Source organism: Paramisgurnus dabryanus, chromosome 16 (genome assembly GCF_030506205.2).
Source record: "Paramisgurnus dabryanus chromosome 16, PD_genome_1.1, whole genome shotgun sequence".
Classification (NCBI taxonomy): Eukaryota; Metazoa; Chordata; class Actinopteri; order Cypriniformes; family Cobitidae; genus Paramisgurnus; species Paramisgurnus dabryanus.
The window spans coordinates 22,423,565-22,450,358 of NC_133352.1; the positions used below are offsets into that span (position 1 = coordinate 22,423,565).

Consider the following 26,794-nt stretch of genomic DNA (forward strand, 5'->3'; position numbering starts at 1 on the left):
ATTTATGTACAAACCCAAAGTTCTGTTTAAATTCGATGTATCTAGTGCACAAATCAACGTGTGGATTTCACATAAGATAAGAAAAAAGACAAAGTACAACGAGTCCACCAGTAACAGGGTTCATTCAGCGTTAAATGTGAGTGTCCAGTGGGTAGGTGGGATGGATCTGTAGAGGTGATTGGACAGTCATCATGTGAGAAAATATTATAAAATGTGCAGAAATCCTTGAAATCTGTTTGAAGTGCGGTAAACCGTTCAGCTTGTAACATATTAACATTTGAGCCATGAGTGGATGTCCGTATTTTCAACAGAAATTCTTGTATGTATTTTCAGTTTTTAACATTTTTAATTTGCGATTAATGCTAAATTTAAAGGCAAATTTCACCTTAAATGTGCTTTTGGTATCTGTAATGTATAAAAATGCCTCTAGTGTTTATGTACTTGATCCAATTACAGTTCAACAAGTAAACAGCAAACAGAAGATGAGAATAATGATTCTCAGATTGGAGTTAACAAAGCCAGCAAAGGAGGTATTATCTATGGTGACTATCTGAAGGTAAACAAAACATTAAATGTTAATATCATTATCATAAGTTCAAATCATAAAATAAGACTGATACTAATTGCTTTTCCTATTATGATGTCATGAATAATTGATAAGCAATTCCGGAAACTTAATGAAATGACCTGTGTGTCTCAAAACCCCATGCATTTCTAAGTATCACATTACTTTGAAAAGTTTATAATACAGGAACAACAATTTAACTTTTACATATCACATATACTGAACTTGCTTCTGTGTGTTTGCATTTTTTAATACATACTTGAGCCTAACTATTCACTGCTTGCTTTCTTTGAAACGCATATTTTTCATCATTCCCAGCTGGATAAAATCCTGACATCTCAGGTGCTTCAAAGTGAGCTGAAGGGAAACAAGATCCACGATGAACATCTGTTTATTGTCACACATCAAGGTGAGTCACACAAACACTCTAAACAGCCTTTGGGCAAATCAGTCTTAGCCTTATCCTCATCTCCAGTGAACGCCCCCAAACAGTCGACAAAATAGCTTATTTATCATTTTGAATGTTGAACTGCAGCCAAAAAAAGTGAGAGTAAATCAAAAACATAAAGACATAATGTTGAATTTAATCCATGTTCTCTGTTGGCATCAATTTATCAAGCATCCAACACTCCATCTAAATGCATAAATAAAATACTTAAAATGCAGTGTACTGTACCAAAACACTCGACACCCGGTCTAAAGGCTATTTTGTGCAACATGTCCTGATACAATGTGTACCCTGTAATCTACTGTATGTGTCTGCCTAATGAATAAATGTAAATGTAAACATATAGTGCACCAGGTTGCCCACACATACTGTGTGTTGCCCACTAAAGCACATTCTATTAAAATCCTCAATTTTAATATTTATTTATTACATATTTTTATATTAGCTTATAATATACTTTTATGTACACTTTAAAAATGGCTGTGCTTTTTTTAAGCCATGTTGGGTAAATATTGGAAAGAACAAAATTGACCCAATGCTGGGTTGTTTTAACCCAACTGTTGGGTTATTATGACCCATGGTTGCATAACATTTACCTATAAGTGTAACAACTTTATATATGTAACCTAAAATAATAATTAACTTAATCCTGTTCAATCGCAGCCTATGAACTGTGGTTCAAACAGGTGCTTTGGGAGCTGGACTCAGTAAGAGAAATCTTCATAAGTGGACATGTGAGTGGATCAACAGCTGCAACACTAAACATGAAGCTTTTTGCTGGGTCTTAAGCCCGGGATACATTGCATGATTTTTGCCATCCTATTAGATCATTACTTTTTTAAGATCATTCACACTGTGATACATTTATCGTTTAAACGTAGGTACGACAAGCATGTAGACTGTACCATTGAATCAGAGGCTTCCATAGCTGCGACTCACGTTAGCGCAACGTCATCCGCATGCGCTACTTGTAAACAAATACCGATATGCAGAAAAAAAGTAAAAAATAAATAAACAAAATACCAGTACGCAGGTCGTAGCAGCAAACACGGCGTCAGAAAACTATCGTAAGCTATATTTGGTCGCAACGCTAGAAAAACGTCCGTCTTTGAACCTCTCACAGTACGACATAGGATCACCGATTAAGAGCCACGATCACCGAAATCACCACATTTGTTTCACGACACTACAGTGTATCCCGGGCTTTAACAAATCAGTCTGTTACTGAATCATGAACAGTCTCACCCCATTTCGTCAATATTTGACGACACTTGACCATTCGTCATATGTTGACGTGAAGGGTATACCTTTCGCGTCATTTTTTGACGAACTGGGGACTTCAATACTATTACGTCAGTTGCATTCTCTTTCCTATTTTATTACCATTTGCGCGTCGGTTTAGGGTTAGATTTACATAATGACATCCCTACCCAAACCTAACTCTAACCCCAACGCCAGGTGACAACTGTTTCTAACCCCAACGCCAGGTGACAACTGTTTAATTTCGCGTACACTGTTTAATTTCGCGTACACTGTTTAATTTCGCGTAATCTAACCCTAAACCGACGCGCAAATGGTAATAAAATAGGAAAGAGAATGCAACGGACGTAATAGTATTGAAGTCCCCAGTTCGTCAAAAAATGACGCGAAAGGTATACCCTTCACGTCAACATATGACGAATGTTCAAGTGTCGTCAAATATTGACGAAATGGGGTGAGACTGTGTTAGAACAGCTGCAGTGAATTGACTTAAGTCACATTAAAGGCGGGGTGCGTGATTTTTGAATAACACTTTGGAAAGGGAGTCGGGCCGACTACCAAAACACAATTGTAGCCAATCAGCAGTAAGTAGCGTGTCTACTAACCGACATCATTGCCTGGGTTTCATATGTGTGGGGCGGGTCTATCAAATGAAGGTCCAGATTCTATTGGGGTAGGGGCGTGTTTGTAGGGTGATTTCAAATGTCAACATTGGCTTTCAGAGATCATGCACCCCGCCTTTAATTCAAGTAGAAAAGTTTAATAAATAAAACATGAAACAAGTTTTGAATGTACCATTTGAATGTAAATATAACATACTGTATGACACATATTAAGGTTCAAGATTCAAGCTGTCAGTGCACACAAAAAAAGAGACATTTGCTGCAGTGATGAATGGCTTTAATAAACGCCACTAATAATTTACAGCTAAGAAATTAAAGTAGTTTTTTTTATTTGATGTCATTCTATCGGACTCAACATTTTATTCTGTTCTGCATCACTACACGTATACCTGTTATGGTATAGACAATTTCACTATAGCTGTCAAAGCTTAGAAAATTAATTAGAAAATTGCATTTGATAATAATCAACAGTAGGAATTACTCAACCATACATTATTAAACATACTAATACTAGACTAAGACTGCATTGCAGCATGAGACTGCCACCTTCAGTCTGGTTTAAGATATTTCAACCCCATATAACTCGACAATAAAGAAAAGGATTTCTAGACATTATAATAATACAACTTGTATGTAAATTCTCCTGTGCACATTTCCCCAGGTTCGTGATGAGAGGAACATGCTGAAAGTTAACACCCGCGTTCACAGGATAGTGATGATATTCAGACTATTGCTTGATCAGTTTGCTGTTTTGGAAACCATGACCGCCTTAGACTTTTTTGACTTTAGGTAAGGTATATTTAAAATGCTGTTATTTCTGATATTCAGTGCGAAAAAATGAAATGACTGATTGAGAAATAATTATCTGAATTACTAAAACAAATCTAATTCACTTGATAAGAGCATTTCTTGGACAAAATTGATATTGGAAATGCACTAACACTCAGGAGATGAGATATAGCCAACTCAATAAATAAGAGTTTAATGAGACTAATTTGTTAAATCAAAATCAATAATGTTTAAAAGAATTGATTTTTGCTCCATTGATCCGAATGCTTTTGTGCAGGGAATATCTCTCGCCAGCTTCAGGTTTCCAAAGTCTACAATTTCGACTGCTGGAAAACAAAATTGGGGTCCCACACAACCAGAGGGTTCCCTATGACAGAAGGCATTACAGGGATAATTTCCGTGACCAGGAAAGCGAACAGCTCCTCCGCTCAGAGCAGGAATCCACTCTGCTTCAGTTAGTTGAGGTACATGACAAGAAATGACAAGAAATAGCGTTAAAATTAAATATTAGCAGTCCAGTCATGAATATCATAGTAATATTATGCAAATGAGAAAGTTGGTTTTAACCTACTAGACATTTTTACAGGTTATTGCTATTCATAAAGGAAAATGGTGCATAACCAGTTTTAATATGAAGTCAGGAATGAAATTACTGATTAACATTCTCATAAGCAATCAATGTTTCTCAGCAATGGATGGAGAGAACCCCTGGCTTAGAGGAGGATGGTTTTAATTTTTGGGGGAAATTGCAAACCAATATCTTCAAGGGGCTCGAAGCCGAGAAAGAGAAAATCGAGGTTTGTGAAGAATCCCTTGGCAATTCTACCGAAATCACTGTTGTAAGCGAATGAACGTGTCTAACAACTTGTTGGTTTTTAACAGCAAAAACCAGACCCCGAGATGAAAGAAGAACTGATGGCAGAGTTCATTAAGCATAAAGACACTTTCTTATCTCTCTTCGATGAGAAGAGACATGAACATTTACTAAGCACAGGTGAGCAAACCTCTGGAGATCTGCAGAGATAAAACGAAATGAAAGATGATCCTGACTCTTACTTAAAAGCGCTCTTCATTTCAAACCACACTCATCTGAACTATCTAGTTATCTCTGTACAGGTCAGAGGAGGCTGTCCTATAAGGCATTACAGGGAGCCTTGATGATCTATTTCTACAGGTAGATGATATCAAAAAATGGTCCCTATAGCTGTCACTGGGCTAGTACCTTTTAGGGACAGATATGTAGACATATCAATATGTTCCTTTAAAGGGGACATTTCACAAGACTTTTTTAAAATGTCAAATAAATCATTTGTGTCCTCAGAGTACGTATGTAAAGTTCTACCATATAGATCATTATTATAGTATGTTTAACATTGACACTTTGTAGATGTGAGCAAAAATTTGCAGTTTTTTGGGTGTGTCCTTTAAAACGCAAATGAGCTGATCTCTGCACTAAATGACAGTTCTGTGGTTGGATAGTGCAAATTAAGGAGCTGTATTATCCCCTTCTGACATCACAAGGGGAGCCAAATTTCAATTACCCTTTTTTTCACATGCTTGCAGAGAATGGTTTACCAAAACTAAGTTACTGGGTCAATCTTTTTCACATTTTCTAGGTTGATAGATGCACTGGAGACCCAATTATAGCACTTCAACATGGAAAAAGTTAGATTTTCACGATATGTCCCATTTAAAGTACTAATACTTTTTGGTCCTTCTGAGGTATAATATGACCTCTTTAGGTGCAACTATATAGCCAAATTTTTGAAAGGGGTATTGTCCCAGTGACGGCTTTTTGACCTTTTTGTTCTGACAGTGTCCCATGGTATTGATCATACTTTTTAAGCAGTATGTGTTTTACTAGATCAAGATAAGCAAACTGAACTTCTCTGTTGGTCTTTAGGGAGGAGCCTCGATTTCAGGTGCCTTTCCAGCTCCTGACGTCTCTGATGGACATTGACACCCTCATGACAAAATGGAGATGTATGTGACGCCATTTACAAGCTGTTAAAGGAGCAATGTGGGACTTTTAAGAGTATCTTTTGACAGAAATCCAATATAATATACTATATTATCAGTGGTGTATAAAGACCTCTATAATGAACGTTATTGTTTTTATTAACTTAGTATGAGCCGTTTTTTATCTACATACACCGCAGGCCCCCTTACATGGAATTCGCCGCATGTTTCTAAAAAATGTTCCATTGAGCATATTCCGTCCATAGGTTGTCTCAGATGATGACATGTTTATCCCGTGCCAGCTATTGTAGCTTCGCTATGCGTTTCGAAATTGAGAGGTGAGCTGTGGACTGAGCTGTTCTTTGCAGTTTCCAATCTCACCACTAGATGCTGCTAAAACCCACACTGTACCTTTAACGCTGACTATCTCTTAAAACAGGGGTGTCCAATCCTACTCCTGAAGGGCCGGTGTCTCTGCAGTTTTATTCCAGCCCTAATCAAACACACTTGATCCAGCTAATCAAGGTCTAACTAGGCAGACTAGATACTTTGAGGCAGGTGTGTTGAAGGAAGTTTTAGCTAAACTCTGCAGGACCCCGGCCCTCCAGGACCGGCTTTGGACACTGGTCTTAAAAAGTCTCATTTAAAGACATTTTTGTTGCACACTGCCGCATCTCCTCATGCTTTTTCTTATTTCATTTACACCTGAATTCTCTCTCAGACAACCACGTGTGTATGGTGCACAGAATGATTGGCAGTAAAGCTGGAACAGGCGGCTCATCCGGATACCAATACCTGCGTTCCACGGTCAGGTAAGCTAGATCATATTGGACAATCATTTGTTCTAATTAAAGAGATAGTTTACTTTAAAATGAAATTTCTGTCATCATTTACTCATCCTCATGTTCTTCTAAACCTGTATGAATTTCAAAAGAAGATATTTTGTAAACACACAGCAGATAGTGACCATAGACTTCCATAGTAGGAATAAAAAAATAATGGAATTTAATGGGTACCGTCAACTGTGTGCTTACCATCATTTATCAAAATATTTTCTTCATCATTTATCACAATACTTCCAAAATATTTTGTTTCTACTATGGAAGTCAATGGTCACTATCTGCTGTGTGTTTACCATTATTTCTCAAAATATCTTATTTTTTTTTCATCATAAAAAATAAATTCATACAGGTTTACAACAACATGAGGATGAGTAAATGATGACAGAATTTTCCTTTTAAAGTGAACTATTCCTTTAACCTTTTATAACAACTATCTGCATGCTTGATTTGCATATTGCTGTGAATCTCCTAAATGCAAACCACTCAAAAAACAGAAGTCTTATTCCATTACAATTATTTTGCCAGTGATCGCTACAAGGTATTTGTGGATCTGTTTAACCTGGCCACCTTCCTGGTTCCAAGAGACTGGATACCCAAGCTGAACCCGAATGAGCACAGCTTCCTGTACACTGCTGAATGCTGTGACAGCTCCTACTGCAGCAGCGATGACTCAGATTAAAGCTATGGCATAGTGGGCAGTGTGTTACCAGTTGGGTTCACACAGGTTTAAGTCTGGTTTGTGTCATATCCAAGGTGAAGAAAATTGTTATCTAATTCTTACCAAGGATAATATTTCTGTCGTCGTTTTGTGTTTTGAAGAATATATGAAGAGTTTCGTTCGAAACGAGATAACTCAGTTTTTAACATTTTTGTCAAAACATGTTTATTATTATGTTATCATGTTATTATTTTGTTTTATGGTGCTACTTAGATGTATTTTTTAAGTTATGAAGGTTTAAATCAAACAAACCAACTGCAGTTGAATTTATATTAATAGGCTTTATGCCCAGCTGCACTACTTCCTGAACTTCAGCCAGCTCCTTGTCTCCTGTCTGCCATTATTGGACAAACTGATTAATCCAGGTGTGTCTGATTATTGTTTTTCTGACTACTGAGGTCAGGCACACCTGGATTAATCAGTTTGTCCAATAATGGCAGACAGGAAACAAGGAGCTGGCTGAAGTTCAGGAAGTAGTGCAGCTGTGCATAAAGCCTATTGGAATGCACAACCAAAAAATGAGATTTCTGAAAATTAAAAAAAATGGAGTTATCTCGTTTTGATACGAAACTCTTCATATACAGTATAGTATATCATTGAAACTGTTGATGCACTTGTGTGTATATACTGTCAATATAATGTGATATAACTACATGTAAGAAGATTAAGCGATTTTTATGTTGTAAATAAAGATTATACACATGATAGTACATATAAATAGATTTTGTGTACGAGAAAACAAAACATGTCAACGTGTATTGTTGAATAGAAAAGTTTATTTACCAGAAATACAAGTCAAAGTGTATAAAAATGCACCAAATATAAAATATGTAAACATCAAAATCTAGTATATAGAGAACTAGATTCATGAAAATCTTAAGTCTGTAGTAATCAAATGGTTAAGAACTATTTATGGCTTTCTTTAGTTTTAACACATACAGTGGGGTCTTAAAATGTTAATGCATTACTGTACAAGCAAACTATCAAACCAAGTGACATCTATAAACATATACTACAGCTTTTCTCAGAACTTCACTTTTCAGAGCAATTTTTGCAATGACCTTTAACCAAGGTTGGTCTTAAAGTCACTTTTAGTGGATATATAATAAAGTTCCGTTTATGTTGACACACCAGTCCTAGCAGACTATCTGTAAACACATTTTTCACATTCGCTTTCTATTGTGCTATCATTTGACACAAATCAAACTTCACTGTGTAAAATGGTTGACTCAAAAGGTTTGCAGCATTTCCTTAAATTAAAGGTGTAGCGATTCAGCGGGAGGAGGGGAATAAGGTTATTTGAAACACTATAAACCTCCGACTGTAATACTACGGGGATTCCCAAGGGAATCTTAGATTTTAGCTCAAAAGGGAATATTATGTATAACTAACTGTAATTAATTATACAAGTTTATCAGGTTTTACCTGGCGTAGCAGAATTAATAATAACAATTAATTAATATGTTCGTCCACCGAAGACATATATCCATAATCGTATATAAACGTCTAAGAAATGTTAATTTCATGGCCTTTAAAAATAACCTTCTTACTGATATACAGTGCTACTCGCAGCGTGTAGCTGGATCAAAAAGGCAGAAATAGTGACTTTAATTTCATGAGCATTGAACACAGAAACAATTCAATTGTGAAATGCAAAACCGGTTTATTAAACTACGTTACACTACAAAAACACACAAGACTAACTATACATACAAACAACAAACAAGAAACATATATGAAAGAGAAAGAATGGAAAATTAAGAGAGAGAGAGAGAGAGTAAAAGAAGGGCAATATCACTATAGACTTAACTTCTGCACAAATCATCAGAACTCTAAGAATCACCTTAATTAAAAGGGGCAATAACTTTTACAGCGAATGAACAAGCGATACTTGCGTTTGGCTTTTGTGAGGCACGTGTGTACGTCCAGCTGTATGTGCGCGTATGCGAGGAAGAGAGTTCCTGAGTTTGTGGTCACGTGACGGAGTCCTGAGGTGTCCGTAGGAGTTGTTCCTTTTTGGGTTAATCCGTCGGTCTGGTTAATCTGTGGCGATTAATTTGTCCAGTTTGTCCAAGTGTCAGGGTGCCCGTGAAACTATCCGAGAGAGGGACAGGTCTCACAGCGAGCCCGGCTGGGCGCCGTGGCCTCGCTGTTGAGCAGCCGTTTGGCGTGCTGTGCGTGAGCTGTGTGCTGTGAGCTTCGATGAATTGGGGTGCGGGCCTCTTAACCTGAGTTTAGACCAACCCCTTGAAGTTCAGATGACCAATCCAAAAGGGTGTTGATAGAGTAGGAAAACTTTGTCTTTGTTTTACCAGACTCATTTGCATAGATGGACTATGCTAAAGATTTTGTTAAATAATAATTTTGATTAATATTTAACAAGTTTGATATCAGTCATGGTCAGATGATGCACATCGTTGATCAGGAAAGGAAAAGCGGATTATTAAGAGTGTAAACAAGGTATGGTTTGAAACACACATCAAATAGTAATCTCATGAATGTGAATTATGAGACATGCTAAAATGAACAAAGCATCCCTATAGTGTTACAAGAAAGTGGTTCATTACAGATACAAACATGCAATACAAGCATATATAATATATACAATTTAAACCAATTTATTTTGGTCTTAGCTGTGATCTTAGACAGACACATTTTTGTGTCATGGCTGCTTCGTCTCTGCTCACGGTTTGAAGTTTGCTTTGAGGTGTTAATTTGCTTAGATTGGCACAATAAAACAGCCAGAGACAGTCAATAGGTCTGGAAATGTGTGTTATCAGGAGATTAGGATCTTCTGATGAAAGTGTCTGAGCAGACCTGGTGACAAAACTCAATCTAGGGTCACAGCATGAAACCGTTAACGACCCAGACTGAAAGGACCTCTAGTTGACGTCCAGCCAGATGTTACAAAGGGCACAGCGTTATATAATGCAGAGCTACATACATTTTTAATCATGCCTCCTATGCTTTCTGGGGCAGCAGTATACAACATCACACCATCTACTGTGAGTTAACTGTGTGCCCTATGCCAGTGCAATGTCATGCAAATAAAATAAAAGTTAGGTGTTTCCTGAGAATATGACAAAACGTTAAACAAAAAGTTGATTTGTGTGTCTGTAAGAAAAACTATTGAAGAGGTGGCGTCTAGTGGCTTTTGCATCTGAGCTCCTCAATTGCTTTGAATAAGAAATTATTTTGAGCTACATTGTCTAGGATTTAAAATATGGGGAATTAACATGTGGCAGAACATTTACTTTGAAACAGGATTTGTTTGTCACATGAGAATGTTTAAAATTCGCTCCCGCTGCATTCAAAACTGGAGACAGATTCTTATCCTAAGGCTAATATTTTATAATATGTCTCTGTACTATTAAGATTGTTAACATAATTATACAAAAACAGCAGCAACACTGTCTGCGATGCCTAGAAAAAGGAAACAAAACATAAAAAATATATAAGTCATATAACTATATAACTTTAATCACTGAATGAAATTGCATATTTACTTACATCTGACAAATCAAATCATTAAAAATAAAAATGGGCAAACATTTAAAATGTATCCAAACAACCCCACTTCATCACTTCCTAAAGATCTGATATGAATTAAACATGAACTGGCTGACATTTATTTCTTGATCTTTACACCCGTGACATTATTTTGCCCATCATTTGTCAACATCCAGATAAATGACAGTACTTCATGAATATTTATTAAGACAATCACAAATTTCCCATCATGTTTTTACAGTGGCAGACACTGTATTTTTTAAGTTACTTTTATGACAATCAACACATCAAAGGAATTTAGTCACTAGATAAACTTACCACACATGTTGTCCCCCATTTTTATGTAAACATAGCCATTATCGCCCCATGAGGTCCCCCATGAATTGCGTACTATCCAATATGGGACATCCCCTACAGAAACATAAGAGATTACACTAAAACCTGCAAACATACTGTGATCTTAGTCTGTAACATTTTAGATTATTAACTCAAAATGGTACTGTTTGTAAAATAAATGTTTGTCTTTTCTTTAAATCCAAATAGAATAAAGCAGCTCACTATAAATGAAACAAAATCATTTATTAAATAAAGCTATATTGTTTACAGTTTCGCTTAAACAATTTCTCTTCCTGAAAGTACTAAATTCAAGTAAACAAACAGAAGAAAAAAAATCTACATTTCTCCTATAGCTTAACTGGTAAAGCACTGTGTTACTTAGCATCACAAACGCCATATTTTCGAGCCCTCGAGAACACACATATTGAAAAAAATTTATAGCTTGAATGCAAAAAAGTAAGTGGATGTGGATAAAAGCATCTACCAAATGCATAAATGTAAATGAAACCCTTAGCATGCAGCGTACAGACACTGCCACCGACAGGCTTTCTAGATGCTGGAATAAAGCCAGTGTTTGTTCAATTTTGTGTCCTTGACAAGATGATATACACGAAGGACAGCGTTTTGAGCTTTTTATATGCTCTGTAGCACAAGCAAAGAGTGTTTAACGGTCTGTGTGTGTGTGTGTACCTGTGGTATCATAGCCAGTGATCAGTACAGCGTGGTTGGCATTATGACTGGAGCAGTGATGTTGAATGATTCCACCCAGATAATCCTGCCAGCTGATAGCATCCACAATGACAACAAGAGGTCCCGTCTCTACTAGTGTACTTATTATATTTGCCTCCACTCCACTAAAACACAATTTTAATTTCTTTGTTAGATAATACTAGATATGCTTTTTATATCATTTAAATGTCATCATTTACAAGATTAAATATGGGTATGAAGTAACATTGGTGCTGTTTCCTGACTAAAATGCATCTTTGAGCTGTCCTAACTGAAAAAAAGCAAAAACAGTAAAAAAAAAAAACAACTTAAATGTCCCAATATAACTAAAGCCTAGGCGTGGCAAAGTCTAAACCCTGTCTGGGAACCAACCGACCCCACAAACCAGCCAAAAGTTGTTTGCGGCCCAGACTCAGTGAAAAACTGATGGTGTGATCGTACAAAATCACAGCCAGTATGAACATCCTAGATATTTAATACAGAACTATATGCAGTACGATCTCACTCATACCACAAGATTTCAGTATTTTTATGGTTTGTCACATAGTAAAGACACAGTGGCAGCTGCAGAGTGACACCTTGTACATTTATGAGAAGGAAACACAGGTCATAAGTACTTTATATGGTAACATAACCAGAGGTATGTGAACTTTGCGAATTTACAGTCAGTGGCCGTTATGTACGTGACCCTGAGCTGCAAACAGAGTTGATAAGCACATATAAGTGAAAATAAAACATTGACCCCCATCTCAGCTGACTTTCAACCTTGAATTTTAACAGTGCATAGAGTCCAACAGGGTCAACGCAAAACTTAACTCGTTCCTCGCCACTGACGAGGATCTCGTCGATTTGGAAAAACGGTTCCCTGCCAATTTTCCGCTATTATCCACTAGGTGGTGCTCTTACCCAACTTTAAAAAACACTAAGGCAGGGGTGGGGAACCCTGGTCCTGGAGGGCCACTGTCCTGCGTAGTTTAGTTCCAACCCTAATCAAACACACCTGACATTAATTTCGAAGTAGTCCTGAAGACTTTAATTAGATTTTTCAGGTGTGTTTGATTAGGGTTGGAACTAAACTCTGCAGGACAGTGGCCCTCCAGGACCCAGGGTTCCCCACTCCTGCACTAAAGCATCCACTTATCTAAAAAACAACAATTATTGTTCTGAATCTGATCTTTAACAAATGTCCTTTACAAAAATGCCAAATTTGGTATTCTTTCATTTGATAGATTGTATGTTTATAATATTTAAAGAAGAAAAATTATTTCTGGAAGGCATTAAACTTTTGTGAAAATCATAAAAAATGCTGGCGCTGGCTGGCAACTTCATTTAACTCTTTCACCATCAGCGTTTTAAAAAAAAAGTTGCCAGCCAGCGCCAGCGTTTTTCATGATTTTCACCAAAGTTTAATGCCTTCCAGAAAATGTTCTTCTTTAAATATATAAACATACAATATACCAAATGAAAGAATAGACCCTCTGCTTTCAAACAACAACAAAAAAAAACGTTTCATCCTACCTTCAGTGGTTCTTTTGTAATCAGCTTTTGAATATGGGTAGGTTTCTGCAAAAACACCACATTTTGAGCAAAAAGCAGAGATAATTCCATTTTTGTGATGGACTTTTCATAGAGATCCCATTCAGAGCGATCTTTAAAACAGACACGGACATGCAGCCGCTTGCCATAGGGCAATACTTCCGGGTTTAAAAAGTTGCGGTATTGCGGAAAGACGGAAAATCTCGTCATTGGCGGGGAAGGGTTTTCTCTTAATTGACGAGATATCTCGTCAATGGGGGTGAAAGAGTTAAAAATGCTGGCGGGGAAAGAGTTAATCTATCTGCAAAGCAGACTGTTGATTTAAAAGTCAAGTAGTCTTTACTTTATCCTTACCTATAGTCATAAGCCGAGTAATTCTTTAGCATCACTCCATCGTGAGTCTGAGAAAAATACTGGCAAATCCCAGAAACAGCTTTGTAGGGATACTCCGCCTGGTTTACTAACTTTACCTTAGTCTGTAATGAGAAATGCAAAGCATCAACAAGCTAGAATTTTATTCAGAGTATAGCATCACAAAAAGGAGAGCGAGAGAGAGCAGATTTTAAAAACAAATGAAGAAAGAAACTGTATACCTTCCTAAGCCAGTAAAGAGCTTCGACAGGAGATCCACCGTTGCAGCCATTGTTACTGAAAGAACAGTCTATAACTTCCTGTACACTGAGCTCCTGTAGTTTTCCACTACATGAAGCAGAAACTGATTCAATGGCCCCTACCACACTAAAAGCCCAGCATCCTCCACACTACAAGAAAAAGCAATAAGAAATGTACTGTGACACAAAGGAAAGTTTTTTGTATTTGTTTGTGTTGTGAGTAGGGATGCATCGAAAGGAACATTCTTGGCCAAAGCAGAATAAAATGAAACGCTGGATAACCGAGTATCTTTTTATTAGTCTAATTATTTTGCCAGTTTTCTCACCATTGCACAAGTTGCATTTAGAATGTCCTTTTTACTATATTTATTTTACCTTATTATTTAACAATTTTTTTTACATTCCAGCAGTCATTATAAGGTCTTTTTACACCTGGTCACTTCTCAGATCAGAAAGCTATAGACAGACTTGTTAAAACTGTTCCATTACATTCGACCACATAAATGAGTCTTCGCTAAACGGATATTAATCCGATCATCTATTCCCGCCCAAAATGCAAATAACTTATTCGTTAATCTGCCTTAAGAAACTTACAACAGCGCTTATATATCACTGTATGTTAAGCAGCGGACGCGCGCCTGCATGCACGGTCAAGCACGAGCAAAGATTGACAGGAGATGACAGGGGAAAAAGAGCTCAAAAAGGCAGTCTAACAAACAGCTTATTGTTATACACACTGACTTTATTTCTCGTTTAATATAAGCGTGTTAATCATTGTAGGACTTTACTGGTTTAGGAAGTTTTTATTACGCACTGCAGCTGCTCTATGACATGAGATGAAGAGCTAAATTCTCTTGTTCTCCGTGCTTGTGCATTCACTAGACAAATACCCAGGATCGCCACCGTGTCTTTCTCATACGCTGCATGGTGTTTAGGATATCTTCATTTTAGGTGATAAATAAAACTTGTAGTGCTGTGTTTTCACGTTTTCTCTGACACTATAAAATGTTTATGTTTGCTGCATTTCTCCGCTGGTTGCGATCTGATCGCATCATCAAATACCTCATTATTCTATAAAATCTATTCAGCCTTTTCACTTTTTCAGTTGCCGAAAATTTGGTGCATCCCTGATTGTGAGGATTTGCAATGCTTTTTGTATTTGTTTGTGTTGTGAGGATTTCCAACGCATGTGTTGTCAAACTGATGTTTTCTTGATTTGCTGGTGTTTTTTCTAGTTTTGCGTTTTCTTTCGTTGCAGTGCAGTGACCCCTGTCGGCCACCGTAGTATATGCCCGAAGGAATATAAAAACACGTATCTATTTTTTAACATCTAATGTGCTTTTTATATCTACAAACCTACCCCCTCCTGGTTTTTGACTGGTCCAACAACTCCATGGTCCCTCCAATCAAACTTTACTGGATACCTTGTCTTAACACGGATGTCGGGCCTGGTGGGGACAAACTTTGGAGCAGTATGATCCTGGAGTGTGAGATAGCGTTCTGGGAAACCAAAGGGAACAGTCAGTTCCTCACAGAAATTAAAACAACCATCTGTAGGTGGTCTGTAACACTTATGTTACCTTTAAACTGTTTAGGAGATAAATCAGAGAACTGGTTGATTCCGTATCTAGCAGAGAGGTTTGATTTCTTCGGCACTTCAGAGTTCAAATGCGCGTGTCTCGTAAGTGAATTCTGCAATGAAACAAAATAAAACCTGCAATGCATATGAAGCACGAGCTCGGTGAGATGCTTATCACTCGAGGAAACGATCGTGTCTTATGACATAACGTGACTGAAACTACATTCATACTGGCGTGTCCTGTCATTTTTAAATGACATGATAAGTAATAGATCGTTTGCTTTAATGATAGTCTCTCAGAATCACATTTTTTAGCAATGCTGACATCGCGGGCACGCGCGTCGAATTTCTGGGTCGAAGAATCTGTTTCAGCCCACGCAGTACTTTTAAATGTGTGTCATGCAATATCCACTTTTCGCCGCAAGGTTGTAGTATGTTTTTACTAAATACGACAATAAATAGGTCAAGTCCGACCACCGGAAGCGTTTGATATTTTTAACTTTCAACTCGGAGGTGTTTTTGATTCACAGCAACTGTTTAAACATTTGTGTCAGTTTTAACCGGGCGGTGTGCTTCCACTAAGCTCTGGTCTCTAATGAAAGGTAGATGGACCCAAATAAATATCTTTTATCTTGGTCCTGAAACATTGTAGTCTGAGTCTATGGTGGAGAAGGTATTTAAATAAACCGCGGAAATTTGGTAGTCACGTATCTATTAATAGACTACAGTGAACGCTCTGTCAGAACGTCCACTGCAGGAATCGTTCTAAAAACCATAGTTACCATGGGTCTGATGCACATTCCAACTAAAGTTTGATGCCCATTCCAACTAAAACAGTAAATGTTTATAATCTATTTTGAAAGTACTAACAAAATTCTACCTTCTGTTAAAATTTCATGCAAATATCTGATAAAATGAGAAAGTTACAAGCAAAAACTTGTGAATAAGCAGCATTTCGGTCACACACATTCCATAGACATCCATATATAACTTTTTCCCATGATTTCTAATATTAAAAATATCATAACTTTCTCAATACTCAACAGATTTTTACAATCCTTGTTTCTTTGCAAATGGTAATGTCTGCTCTGTCTAGTCATGTGATAAATTTAGAGTTTTGGGGTTTTTAAAAATTTTGTCATCATACCTACATTTTTACTGTCCGCAAAATCCACATCTGTTCTTTTGCAAATACTTCAGTGCAGCAGTTGAGCCCCCTTATGAAAACTGGTGGGCAAACCATAGTTTTACAAATATCATGGTTAGCCTGGTTACTAGCGTGAACTTTGTGGTCAGTCACTGTGGTAAACACTACAACTAAACTGTGGTTACTGTACAACCGTGTTTAATTTACGTAAAGGCCAAACGAGGAACTCCTTATTTCCCTAAACCTTTGCTAAAGATTAACAATTATTAAAATAATCTAATATCTGATTGTGTCTCGTGAGGTGTTATGCTCACTGCCTATCTGAAGCTCGATCATCAGTGAATTATTATTTCATACAGTGAAATATTAATTTTTATTTGATTATTAAACATACCTGGAAATTGATCAGACTCTGGTTGAATTCATTGCTGTCGTAGTTTCGGCTGTACAGTTGTTGATAAGCCCTAAATCGCTCTTCCGTCTGATATCTCTCACTTATTTCGACAGCGTCTGATCCTTTCAGCAGTTGACAGTAAAGCACAAAGCCAACAAATGTTATCGTTAACGCCATTAAAAATGTCACTAACAGTTTAGTTTCTACATGGCCCAGTCTGCTTTCAAAACTTTCATTTTGGCGACAGATTGGCCGTTTCTATATCGAAAGGCTGCGGCCTCCGGAGGTCGCATATGCAGGCTGCATACGTCATCAAGCCTGGCTTGTTTAAGTCTTTATGACGTATGCCACAGCCTCCAAATGCGACCTCCGGAGGCCGCAGCCTTCCGATTGAGAACGGCCATGATGTCCCCGCCAGGGTTGCCAGATCTGCGCACCAAAAAACAGTCCAATGTTACTATCCTCTAAAAGCAAAGCATTATGAGATATACCTAAAACACGTTTTATTAATTTTATAAAAAAAATAATATTTTAATGACATTATTTATTTATTTATCATATTTTATTATAAAAAAATAAATTAAAGGCCAGAAAATCTTTTACCATAAAAACCAAAACTACCAAAGGCCCCTATCTCACAAAAATGTCTACTTCTTATCATCATAAACAGTTTATCACTGATAGGATATAAATTGGGTAAAGTAAAATATTTCTTTACACACATTTCAGTAAAATATAATTTATGCAACTTTCAAAAAACCTTAAACCCGCAGTATAATCAATCTTCCCCGGATTTGGCAACAGGGTTTCCATGTGATCAGCGTGTTTCTCAAGCAGCGCTTTATTGCCCTCTAGTGGCGGATGACAACTTTACATTAGATAATATGAAATTATACTCACCCAACCCGGTGTGACTTTATATTTTGAGCGCAAAAAAGGAGTTTTTAGGCTAAACTTTAGAAATGAGCAGTAGCAGCAAAATGTTAAATGTTTTGTGCCTTACTGAAAAATCTTTTCTTCTAAGACATTTTTTTAAATTCACTAAACGTTATGAGGTATGTATTTACATTTAAATGAGGACCATTTTTCCTGGGTTTGGGGAAAACCTAATGATTAATGTTTTATTAATCTAACAATGTTCTGGGCCTATTACACAAATACTGAATAATATGACTAATATTAATAATTCAGATTCAATTAATAATAAGCTACATATCCTTTTTGTTATGTCATTAGGAAGCTGCTTGTAATGAAAAATGATCATCGTGACTACTACAGAAACCATTTAATTTTCTTAATTGTTACCGACCATAAACTATGGTGGGTCAACATCCAGAAACAAACCACTTTAAATGTGAGCCATTGCACACAAAAAGTGTAATAATCAATTCTTTAGCTCAAATCCCTCATCTGGCCATCCATTCATCCATCTTAGTTTGGTTTACACTTCACACAAAGAAAAAAAGCAGTATAGGCAATTATGACAAGTTTAATGCTGCGGCAGTATGTAACATATGTAATTCACTACCATGACCCACATAAAGCATACCCCTTTATTCACTGTGACTCAAAGTATGGATTCTTACCCAGGATCAGGTTATCCTGCCCTGTCCTGTTTGTAACATGGCAAAACAACATAACTGGTACAGAATCAGCACTCCAGCTCCGAGATTCTGTCTGAGTGCAGTCCAGTATGGTCTCAATGCCATACAAAAAACATCTGATAGGAAAACTAGAACAAACAGACACTCTTGTGCACGGACAAGATCCAGGAAAGACAAATTGTGCTAAGAGGCCACTTGAGAGGGATATATGAATTATTATATGCAAATACTGTATATATTCATATATATATATTAGGTCCCCTTGCATGGAACTGATTAGTGTTCGCTGTAGGTATTCCATAGGATTTTCTTTAAATACATGTTTAAAACATTTTAATCTATGTACAGAGAAATACTGTATATTTCTATGAGGAAGTAACGCTGAACTGTAGAGGATTTTGAGTGCTAACCGGCCAGCACTAAATGTGAAGCTGTAGCATTTAAGCTTATGAAGGACAAGTTCATTGTGTAGCTACAAAAGCAGGAGATACAAAGCAGACAGCTGTCTGATAAAGGCTCAGTTTGCACTGTCTAAGAGAGTTTTCCCACCTAGCACATTAATAAGCATTGGAACGGAAAAACAAATCAAACCGGCAAGTTACATACATGAGACGACTTCAGTCCACAGACGACATTTGTAGTTAACCGAGAATAACAGAGAAACGAACCGAGAGGTACTTTCCACGGCCATCTGTGTAAAGATGTCTTCTGAAATAGTCTTTCACAAACAGTTTTATAAAGAAAGATAGAGACATAAAGTTTAAACGTGTAAGGAGGCAGATGATGGCGCTGGCGTATATAATAGCAGTCCAGTCACTTCTGCTTGATGTGGTTGATCTCTATGAAGATCCTTCTACAGTGGTAGAGTTCATCGCCATAGTCGTCAATACTCCATTTCACACTCATAAGGGGATTAAGGTAGAGCCGGTGCGTGTCCTCAGGACTTGTTGTCATCGTACATGTCCAGCGATGCCTGGATGTCTGGAAGCTCCATCTCACAGACCACACTGCGTGGAGACACAGAATTCCGGTTGAAGAAATGACCACCTGAAAGAATAAAGATCGGGTTAAAAAGCTATTTGCGTATTTGCGATGGTGCTCTTTATGATTGCACATGTTGAAAGGCACAACGTGGGGATAGAAATGAAAGAAGAAATGATTCTGCTAAAGGTCAATAAAATATCAAAGATAAGCTTAACTTTCAAAAGGTGTCTGCTCCTGTAGACTTAAAAGACTTGTTTATCTCCTCCATACAGGTTTCACTCAATATGATAATTCAGTATGAATATTCATGTAATCAAGCCTTCTTATGTTATTGCCATCAGACCAAGTAATGACATCACTACAACATAAAACATTTGGAGAACATATGAAGAGTTTGGTTCCAAAACGCAATAAACGCCATTTAAAAAAAAAAAAAAAAAAGTTACTGCCAAAATCAGTATTATATCAGGTCAGTATTTAAAAGTAAATTCTTAATTTTACGCAAAATCCGATATCCGCTGTGTTATTCTGTCATCTTTTCTCCCTTTTTTCCCAAAACGCAATAAACGCCACTCCTCCTTTTCTGCATAATGCAATAAATCCGCTCCACAAATTACAGCCCACCATCCCACGCAATGTAAACAAACAATGGCGGAGCGTTGAGTACACGGAGTCCTAGTTTTCCTCATCTACTTTGTACTTCGTGATCAACAAACAAACAAAAACAAAATATTACTTTAATAGCATTGATAAACCTGTGGTGGCTTTCTGTAACAGTAAAGAAACGTAAGCCATCAACATCTAATAATTTACGTGAGAGGCACTCGGGAGACAATCGCTTGTTCTCCCGACAGCATATTGACCCCAGGGGATCTTATGAAAAACTTTCCATAATTTTACTCAAAGTCAACGAGAATCACAGCTGATCGCTGTGAAAAATGTTAAGCGACGACGTCAAGTATAACCGCAGCAATGGCAGTGTTCCTAATATGACAAAGTAAGTGTTTTGATTAATGCCATTAATGTTTATTTTTTAATCAGTGTGTACAACTGTTCAACTAAATAAATATAAAATGGCAAAAATTAATACATTGATTGAATAGATTCATAGAATTTTGAAAAAAAGTCATGGATTTATTGCATTTTGTGGAAAAAAATATTCGTTTTTATAATTAATCGTTGAAAATCAAGTTATGGATTTGAATTTTTTATGTTAACCATCACAACCCAAACTTATTTACTTATATAATTTACAATATAATGTATATTACCATATACTGCAATTCAGCAAGTCGACATTTGAAGTGGACCAATAAAGTTCATAAAAGTTATCCTGAGACAAGAATGGGTATTGTTCAAAAATTTATAAAAGGTTTTGATCCACTTCAAATGTTGACTAGTGTATATAAACAAATATAACAGTGGCTATATCCTTTATATCCCCGCCACCTTATTTTTTCTGATTTTTACAAAAGTTTCGCAACATGCCTTCCCGAAAAAAAAATTCTATAAATATATAAACATACAAATATATTCAATAAAGGAAAAGACCCTCTGCTTTTAAACAAACAAACAAACAAACCAGAAAAAAAAACATTTCATCCTATCTTCATTTGTTCTCTTTTTATAACCTTTTGGGTAGGTTTCTTAAAAAAAAAAAAATTTAAGCAAAAATCTTAAATAATTGCATTTTTGTAAAGGAATTTTGTTAAAGATCAGATTCAGAACGATTATCAAAACATACATTGAGTTTTAAATTAATTAAATTCATTTTTGCTTTAGTTTTGTATAAATGGGTATAAATGCAATCTATTGGATAATAGCAGAATTACAGATTACTGTAAAAACTCGGCAGGAAAACGTCATTGGACGGGAAATTTTTTTTTTTTCATAATTGACAAGATAACTCGTCAATGGCAGAGAAAACGTTAAATACTGATCACCGTTAAATGCTCCTTAAAGGAATAGTTCACCAAAAAATGAATATTCTCTTGTTATTACAAACCTGTAAAAATGTCTTTGTTCTGATGAACACAAAGGAAGATATTTTGAGAAATTTTTGTAACCAAACCTTTTGTGGACCCAATTTACTTTCATAGTATTATTTTTCCTACTATGGAAGTGAATGGGGTCCATGAATAGTTTGGTTACAAACATTTCTCAAAATATCTTCCTTTGTGTTCATCAGAACAAAGACAAATGAAAAAGTAAATGATGACAGAATTTTCATTTTTTTGGGTGAATTATCCCTTTAAGCAGGATAGACCATTTCTAAACCGCTCATTTCAGAAACCACTTATCAACTAAGGCAGCTAAGGTATATTTCCATTCACTGGTTCTCTCTCACATCACTTACTGTTTGATAAGTTGGTCCAACGCACACTCGACTGTTTTAAAACCACTGAAATCATTATACAAACAAGCTCTTAACATTTTAGATAAAAAGCCAATTCGTTACCATCATTGCCATATTTAAAAAAATTATCCATGGCTTAGTTGGGTAAACCTCATAAAATACAGAAATGCTTGCTTAGTTTATACACAACTTAGCTCCTCCACCTTTACTTGGCCTTATTAATTTGAAATCGAATACAAATAGAGTCACAATAGGCGCAGTGTGGAGGGACTGTATATATATCACTTGTTCATTTGATTGGTTGTGATTTTAACATACTATAATTTTTTTACCTTTTGCTTATTGCTTAGTTTCTATTTTAGGATGCCTAATAACACCTGGCAAGGGGACTGGCGATGAAAACTAGCCTGTGGCGAATTCGGGGGTTCATTTGCATTTGTTACGAATGTCGATACGTACATTGTTCCTTTTTCAAATAAATAAATAAACACACATGACATAAAACAGGTTGCAGGAATGTTTGTCATGCACAACACTGTACACATCTTGGGAGTACCTACAGGATGAGCTGAACTACTAGTGATTGTCTGAATTCCTCCAGAACCAAGCAAAATAAGAGTGCAGGGGCAAGAAAAAAAACATCTGCACAGGGCAGGTGTCCTAATGTCACTGTGTATCCTATGCTCATTTATAATATTTGGTTAATCTGACCATATTTAGCTAACAAATTGCAGCTACTATGTGTCCAAAATAGCTCCGTATTCCCTTAAATAGTGCCCTATTTGAGGGGACAGCCATTTGTTATGGTGTCTGAGATTATACCTGTAGTTGACATTATCGAGTGCACTTACTCAATCCCATAATGCACTGCAATAATGAGTGTCTATACCTTCAGGGTGAAGAGCGTGCTAAATAAACTTCTGCGTCTCTCGATACAAAATAGCACCAACTGTGCTTCCGCTGCTTAGTATCCGTATTCCCCAACTAGTTTCCATTCACTCATTCTTTTGGACTATATCATATATATGTAGGGAATGAGGGTATATATGGGGTTATTTTGGATACAGCCATGTTAATTCATTCTGCAGAATTCCCCCATACATAAGAGAGACAAAATAAAAAGTCTTCTGTCTGGACTGCTGCTCAAGTCATCTTAAACACACACATCAAACAACAATGTACCATTTACCACAAGAAAGACTTTTTCATAAACCATTTTTAATACGCACACAATCCGATGTGTTTCAAAATGTTATTTACAGCACGGTTAAAAAAAAAACATGTTATCAATTTGCAATTCACAGTACATTTATTTAAGTAAAATACTAATGCATCTAAACAAACAAGTTGCTATATTTAATCAACACATTTTCAATTGTTTCCCAGTAAAACAGCAAGATCATCCAGTGTAAAGCTGTGAGTTGCCTAAAAGTCTAAAAACAAAAATCTCTAATAATAATAATAATACAAATAAATGTTCAAGAAGTGAGCCTGCACAAGTGAGATTTAAGGATGTGTTTCATTTAGGACTCCAGGAAACCTCTTTATTCTGACGTCAGGCTGTAAAAGATCAGATTTACAATTGGTTAAGCAAGTAAAGCACATCGTAATTACAAAATAAAATCATTACACTACATAAAAGTCACTTAGATGAGCCTGTAAATTCCTGTTTATAAGAAACATAAAACTGTAGCTATAAGTATTCAATCATTCTGATTATAAAACAGTAAGATGACCTATGTGAGCCTTATTACATACATATTATGTATTAGACTTATATTTACTTGAAGTATAGCTTTATACACACTTTTGAGACAAATCTGGCTGTGCAGCAGTCAGTGGCTCACTGTTAATGCATTTAGCAATGCTATATTAGTCTGTAGTACTGAGGTAACTAGTTGTGTGAAGGTGTTGTATAACATTTCAATTAGACAGCTAACCCATACTCACTCATAGGTGGTGGCGTTGGCGGTGGCTCTGATGATCATGTAACAAAGTGTGAGAGCAGAGAGCACGGCAAAGCTGGCAACAATAAACCACTCTTCTGTTAACAGAGTAAAAGGGGAGGGGTCATTTTCGATTGTAGGCGGGCCAGGTATCATCAGACACAGAAAGCCGAAGAGAAGTGGAAGCTGGAGACAGGTGAAGTTGCGAAGAAACAGCAACACGTCTCATATCCATATAACAGCAGAGGAAACCGCCGGAGAGCAATGATCCAGATTGCACAAACAAGATGGGTAAAAATAAGAAAGCCAGACTGAATGTAGCAGTCAGACACTTAGTGCTGGTTTAGCAAGCTGTTTTTAAGCAGCAACATCTTGCGTCTGACGGACGTTAACTCGACAGGAAGCAGAAGCAGCTGAGTACCTGACATTTCTTAGAAGTGATGTTGGCATACATAAAACGAAATAGATGTTAAGGTGAAATATTTGATAAAAATTTGCAAAATGGATCTCTAGGGATTCAGAAACAACTACAAGCCTTTTGAAAAACATATTGCAGAGGTAGTGATACGCCTGAATGATCACTGAAATGAACTCTGGCCCAGAAAATCTTGCTAACAGAATATTTTAAGCACACGGTATCAGAACAAATATTCTGTAAATAATAAAAGAGATTTAATAAATGCATCATTACCGTACATCTGTTTCTACAGTAAGTCTTAATATAATCCAACAAAATTTATTAAGACCTTCAACATTTCTCACATTATCACAGTTTATTTGCTATAGTTTAGTAAATGGTAATAAAATATGAAAAGATTTCAAGTATTTGATATTTCACTGGTTTTGGCCATCCTTCTGTTAAAATGTCTCACAAATGAATTACAGTGGGTTGAATAGCTGTCAGCTGTTAAATGTAAGTACACAATTAGATCATACCAGTTTATGCTTACTTTGGTTTCGTTGGTGGTGTAAAAAGTTGCATTAGCAATGAAAGAAAATAATTTAAGGAAAACCTGATCAGGTCCCAAATCTTTATACTGGTAGGCCACTGTATGAATGTTTAGGTATAATATGTTACAGTTTACTTTATTTTGCTATCCTTAATTGATTTTAGTGTCCTGAACCCACTATTAAAAATATAAAAAATTATATGTGGTGTCTGAATAATTTTGTTTGACTGTTAATACAGTATTTTAGGGCTGTTGTTCTAGATTAATTGCATGATTGTCATGATTTAACTGCGGATTAATCGCAAATTAATCACACTTTTTATCGGTTTTAAATTTACCTTAAATTAATACTTTTTAAAGGGGACAGAGAATGAAAAACCATTTTTACCTTGTCTTTGTTGAATAATGGTAGTCTACCCGCATTCACGAACATACAAAAAGTGCTAAACATCCTAAACATCTCAGTCTCATAGAAATTCCTATTTTAGAAATGTCAGCCAGAAAACGGCCCAATCTGGAAAACTGATGCTTATGACATCACAGGCATCTAAATGTCCCTCCACTTTAAAATAATTGGCTACATTTTTTGAGTGGCAGCAAAGTCAGCCAATCAGTAATGAGATTGCAAGTTAAGCCACTAGGGGGAGCCAAATACGTGCAAAACCACTTGTTTAAAATCCCCCACCCTAAAAGAGCTATCTGAGAGAGGTTTTTAGGAAGCTTCTAAGGCATTACAGACCCAAACAAAAAAATGTTTGTCTACATGTCACATCACAGAACAAGGATAAATACCCGTTCAATCATTCTATGTCACCTTTAAAGGAGTAGTCCACTTTATAGATGGGGCCCATTGACTTACCATAGTATTTTTTTCCTACTATAAAAAGTCAATGGACCCCATCTTTAAAGTGGACTACTCCTTTAAGTTTTTAATACTCTAATCAACAATGTTTGGACAAAGATCCTGTATGCAAATGTATGTTTACATCAGCCTGTTTACATTTTCAACAGAACCATAAGCCATTGTTGTGTATACGAATTTTCCTTTCAGAAGACCATTTTCTTTCTCATTTCTGTTTACTGCTGCATCATTTGTGACACATGCTGGCAAAATGAGTCAAAAAGAGCAAATTTTCAACAAATTATTTATATTTTGACATTCTCTATTAAAGGTCACGTTCTTCCTGATCCCATTTTTCCAACTTTAGTTGGTGTGTAATGTTGCTGTTAGAGCATAAATAATACCAGCCAAATTATAAAGTTTAAAGTTCACTGCCAGGTGACATATTTTCTTTAAAGAGTAACTAAACACTTAACCAACTTTTTTTAGTTAATAATCAGTAAGAATGATGCTTTAGTGCTGTTCATTGATTTAAGTAACTTTTTTGACATTTGTGTATAAAGTGTTTCAATGCTACAATATATGGTGTAAAAACGTCTGAGTGCTTCAGGTTGAACGGTGGCTACTGCAGTTGAATTTTCCTGTTTAATGTTACGGTACGACGTGATGTAAGCGGTACGACCCTACGTAAGCAGGTTCAAGGTCACCACGCCCTTGTTACGGTCTCACCACACACTTGGTACGAGCTCAGTTCGTCCCCTCTATCTCCGTTGGGGTCTGCCCACTTTTCTTGCATTTTTCAGATATTGCCAGTGGGTGGAGTCAGGCTCTGACCAGGGGTTTAGTTACTCTTTAACAGAATTTCCCATTCAAAGCCTACAGTTAATGGCCGGTTTGGACTACAGTATTTCTGAAGGAGGGACTTCATAGAACAAGAAAGACATCAGCCCATTTTTAGGACGGTGAAAACAGCAGTATAGAGATAAGTCAATTGTGTGAAAAATACTGTTTTTGCACGTGAAACATGAACACGAAACATGAGGATCTTCAGTAGTTTATTAACCCCG

The 26,794-nt window shown here is 36.5% G+C and overlaps 3 protein-coding genes across 6 annotated transcripts in view; 1 reads left to right on the top strand and 2 right to left on the bottom strand.

Moving 5' to 3' along the window:
• The first annotated feature begins 160 nt into the window (after positions 1-160).
• tdo2a (tryptophan 2,3-dioxygenase a) lies at positions 161-7,563 on the top strand. Its single transcript, XM_065272808.2, has 12 exons — positions 161-319; positions 457-556; positions 884-974; positions 1,677-1,747; positions 3,558-3,685; positions 3,963-4,149; positions 4,375-4,482; positions 4,568-4,679; positions 4,802-4,859; positions 5,589-5,668; positions 6,366-6,456; positions 7,012-7,563. The coding sequence occupies exons 1-12, from the start codon at positions 285-287 to the stop codon at positions 7,163-7,165; spliced, it is 1,215 nt and encodes a 404-aa protein (XP_065128880.1). The 5' UTR covers positions 161-284; the 3' UTR covers positions 7,166-7,563.
• A 943-nt stretch (positions 7,564-8,506) lies between these two features.
• ctso (cathepsin O) lies at positions 8,507-17,342 on the bottom strand. The gene is made up of 8 exons (XM_065272821.2): positions 17,047-17,342; positions 15,507-15,618; positions 15,287-15,426; positions 13,909-14,076; positions 13,670-13,791; positions 11,741-11,904; positions 11,033-11,125; positions 8,507-10,627 (listed from the first exon to the last, which is right to left on the bottom strand). Exons 1-8 carry the CDS (start codon positions 17,221-17,223, stop codon positions 10,593-10,595), a joined length of 1,011 nt encoding a protein of 336 aa, XP_065128893.1. The 5' UTR covers positions 17,224-17,342; the 3' UTR covers positions 8,507-10,592.
• A 1,177-nt stretch (positions 17,343-18,519) lies between these two features.
• rnf130 (ring finger protein 130) overlaps positions 18,520-26,794 on the bottom strand; it is a 52,783-nt gene continuing 44,508 nt past the window's right edge. For 2 of the 4 annotated variants that reach the window (XM_065272855.2, XM_065272832.2), the window contains exons 9-10: positions 23,941-24,034; positions 21,900-23,550 (exon numbers count right to left, since the gene is read on the bottom strand). In XM_065272855.2, the coding sequence (XP_065128927.1) occupies positions 23,535-23,550; positions 23,941-24,034 (110 nt within the window). In that variant the 3' untranslated portion in view covers positions 21,900-23,534. Of the gene's footprint in view, positions 19,698-21,898; positions 23,551-23,940; positions 24,035-26,794 lie in introns of those variants that run through there. The other 2 variants (XR_010536405.2, XM_065272842.1) reach the window with 2 other exon arrangements.

Bases quoted from the DNA above. Each gene is read 5' to 3' on its own strand.
- tdo2a (XM_065272808.2), top strand. From the start codon at position 285: ATGAGTGGATGTCCGTATTTTCAACAGAAATTCTT. The intron at 320-456 runs GTATGTATTTTC...ATCCAATTACAG, and splicing joins TATTTTCAACAGAAATTCTT to TTCAACAAGTAAACAGCAAA. The intron at 4,680-4,801 runs GTGAGCAAACCT...ATCTCTGTACAG, and splicing joins TGAACATTTACTAAGCACAG to GTCAGAGGAGGCTGTCCTAT.
- ctso (XM_065272821.2), bottom strand. From the start codon at position 17,223: ATGGCGTTAACGATAACATTTGTTGGCTTTGTGCTTTACTGTCAACTG. The intron at 13,792-13,908 runs GTATACAGTTTC...TTCTCATTACAG, and splicing joins CTCTTTACTGGCTTAGGAAG to ACTAAGGTAAAGTTAGTAAA. The intron at 11,905-13,669 runs GTAAGGATAAAG...ATTGTGTTTTAG, and splicing joins TACTCGGCTTATGACTATAG to TGGAGTGGAGGCAAATATAA.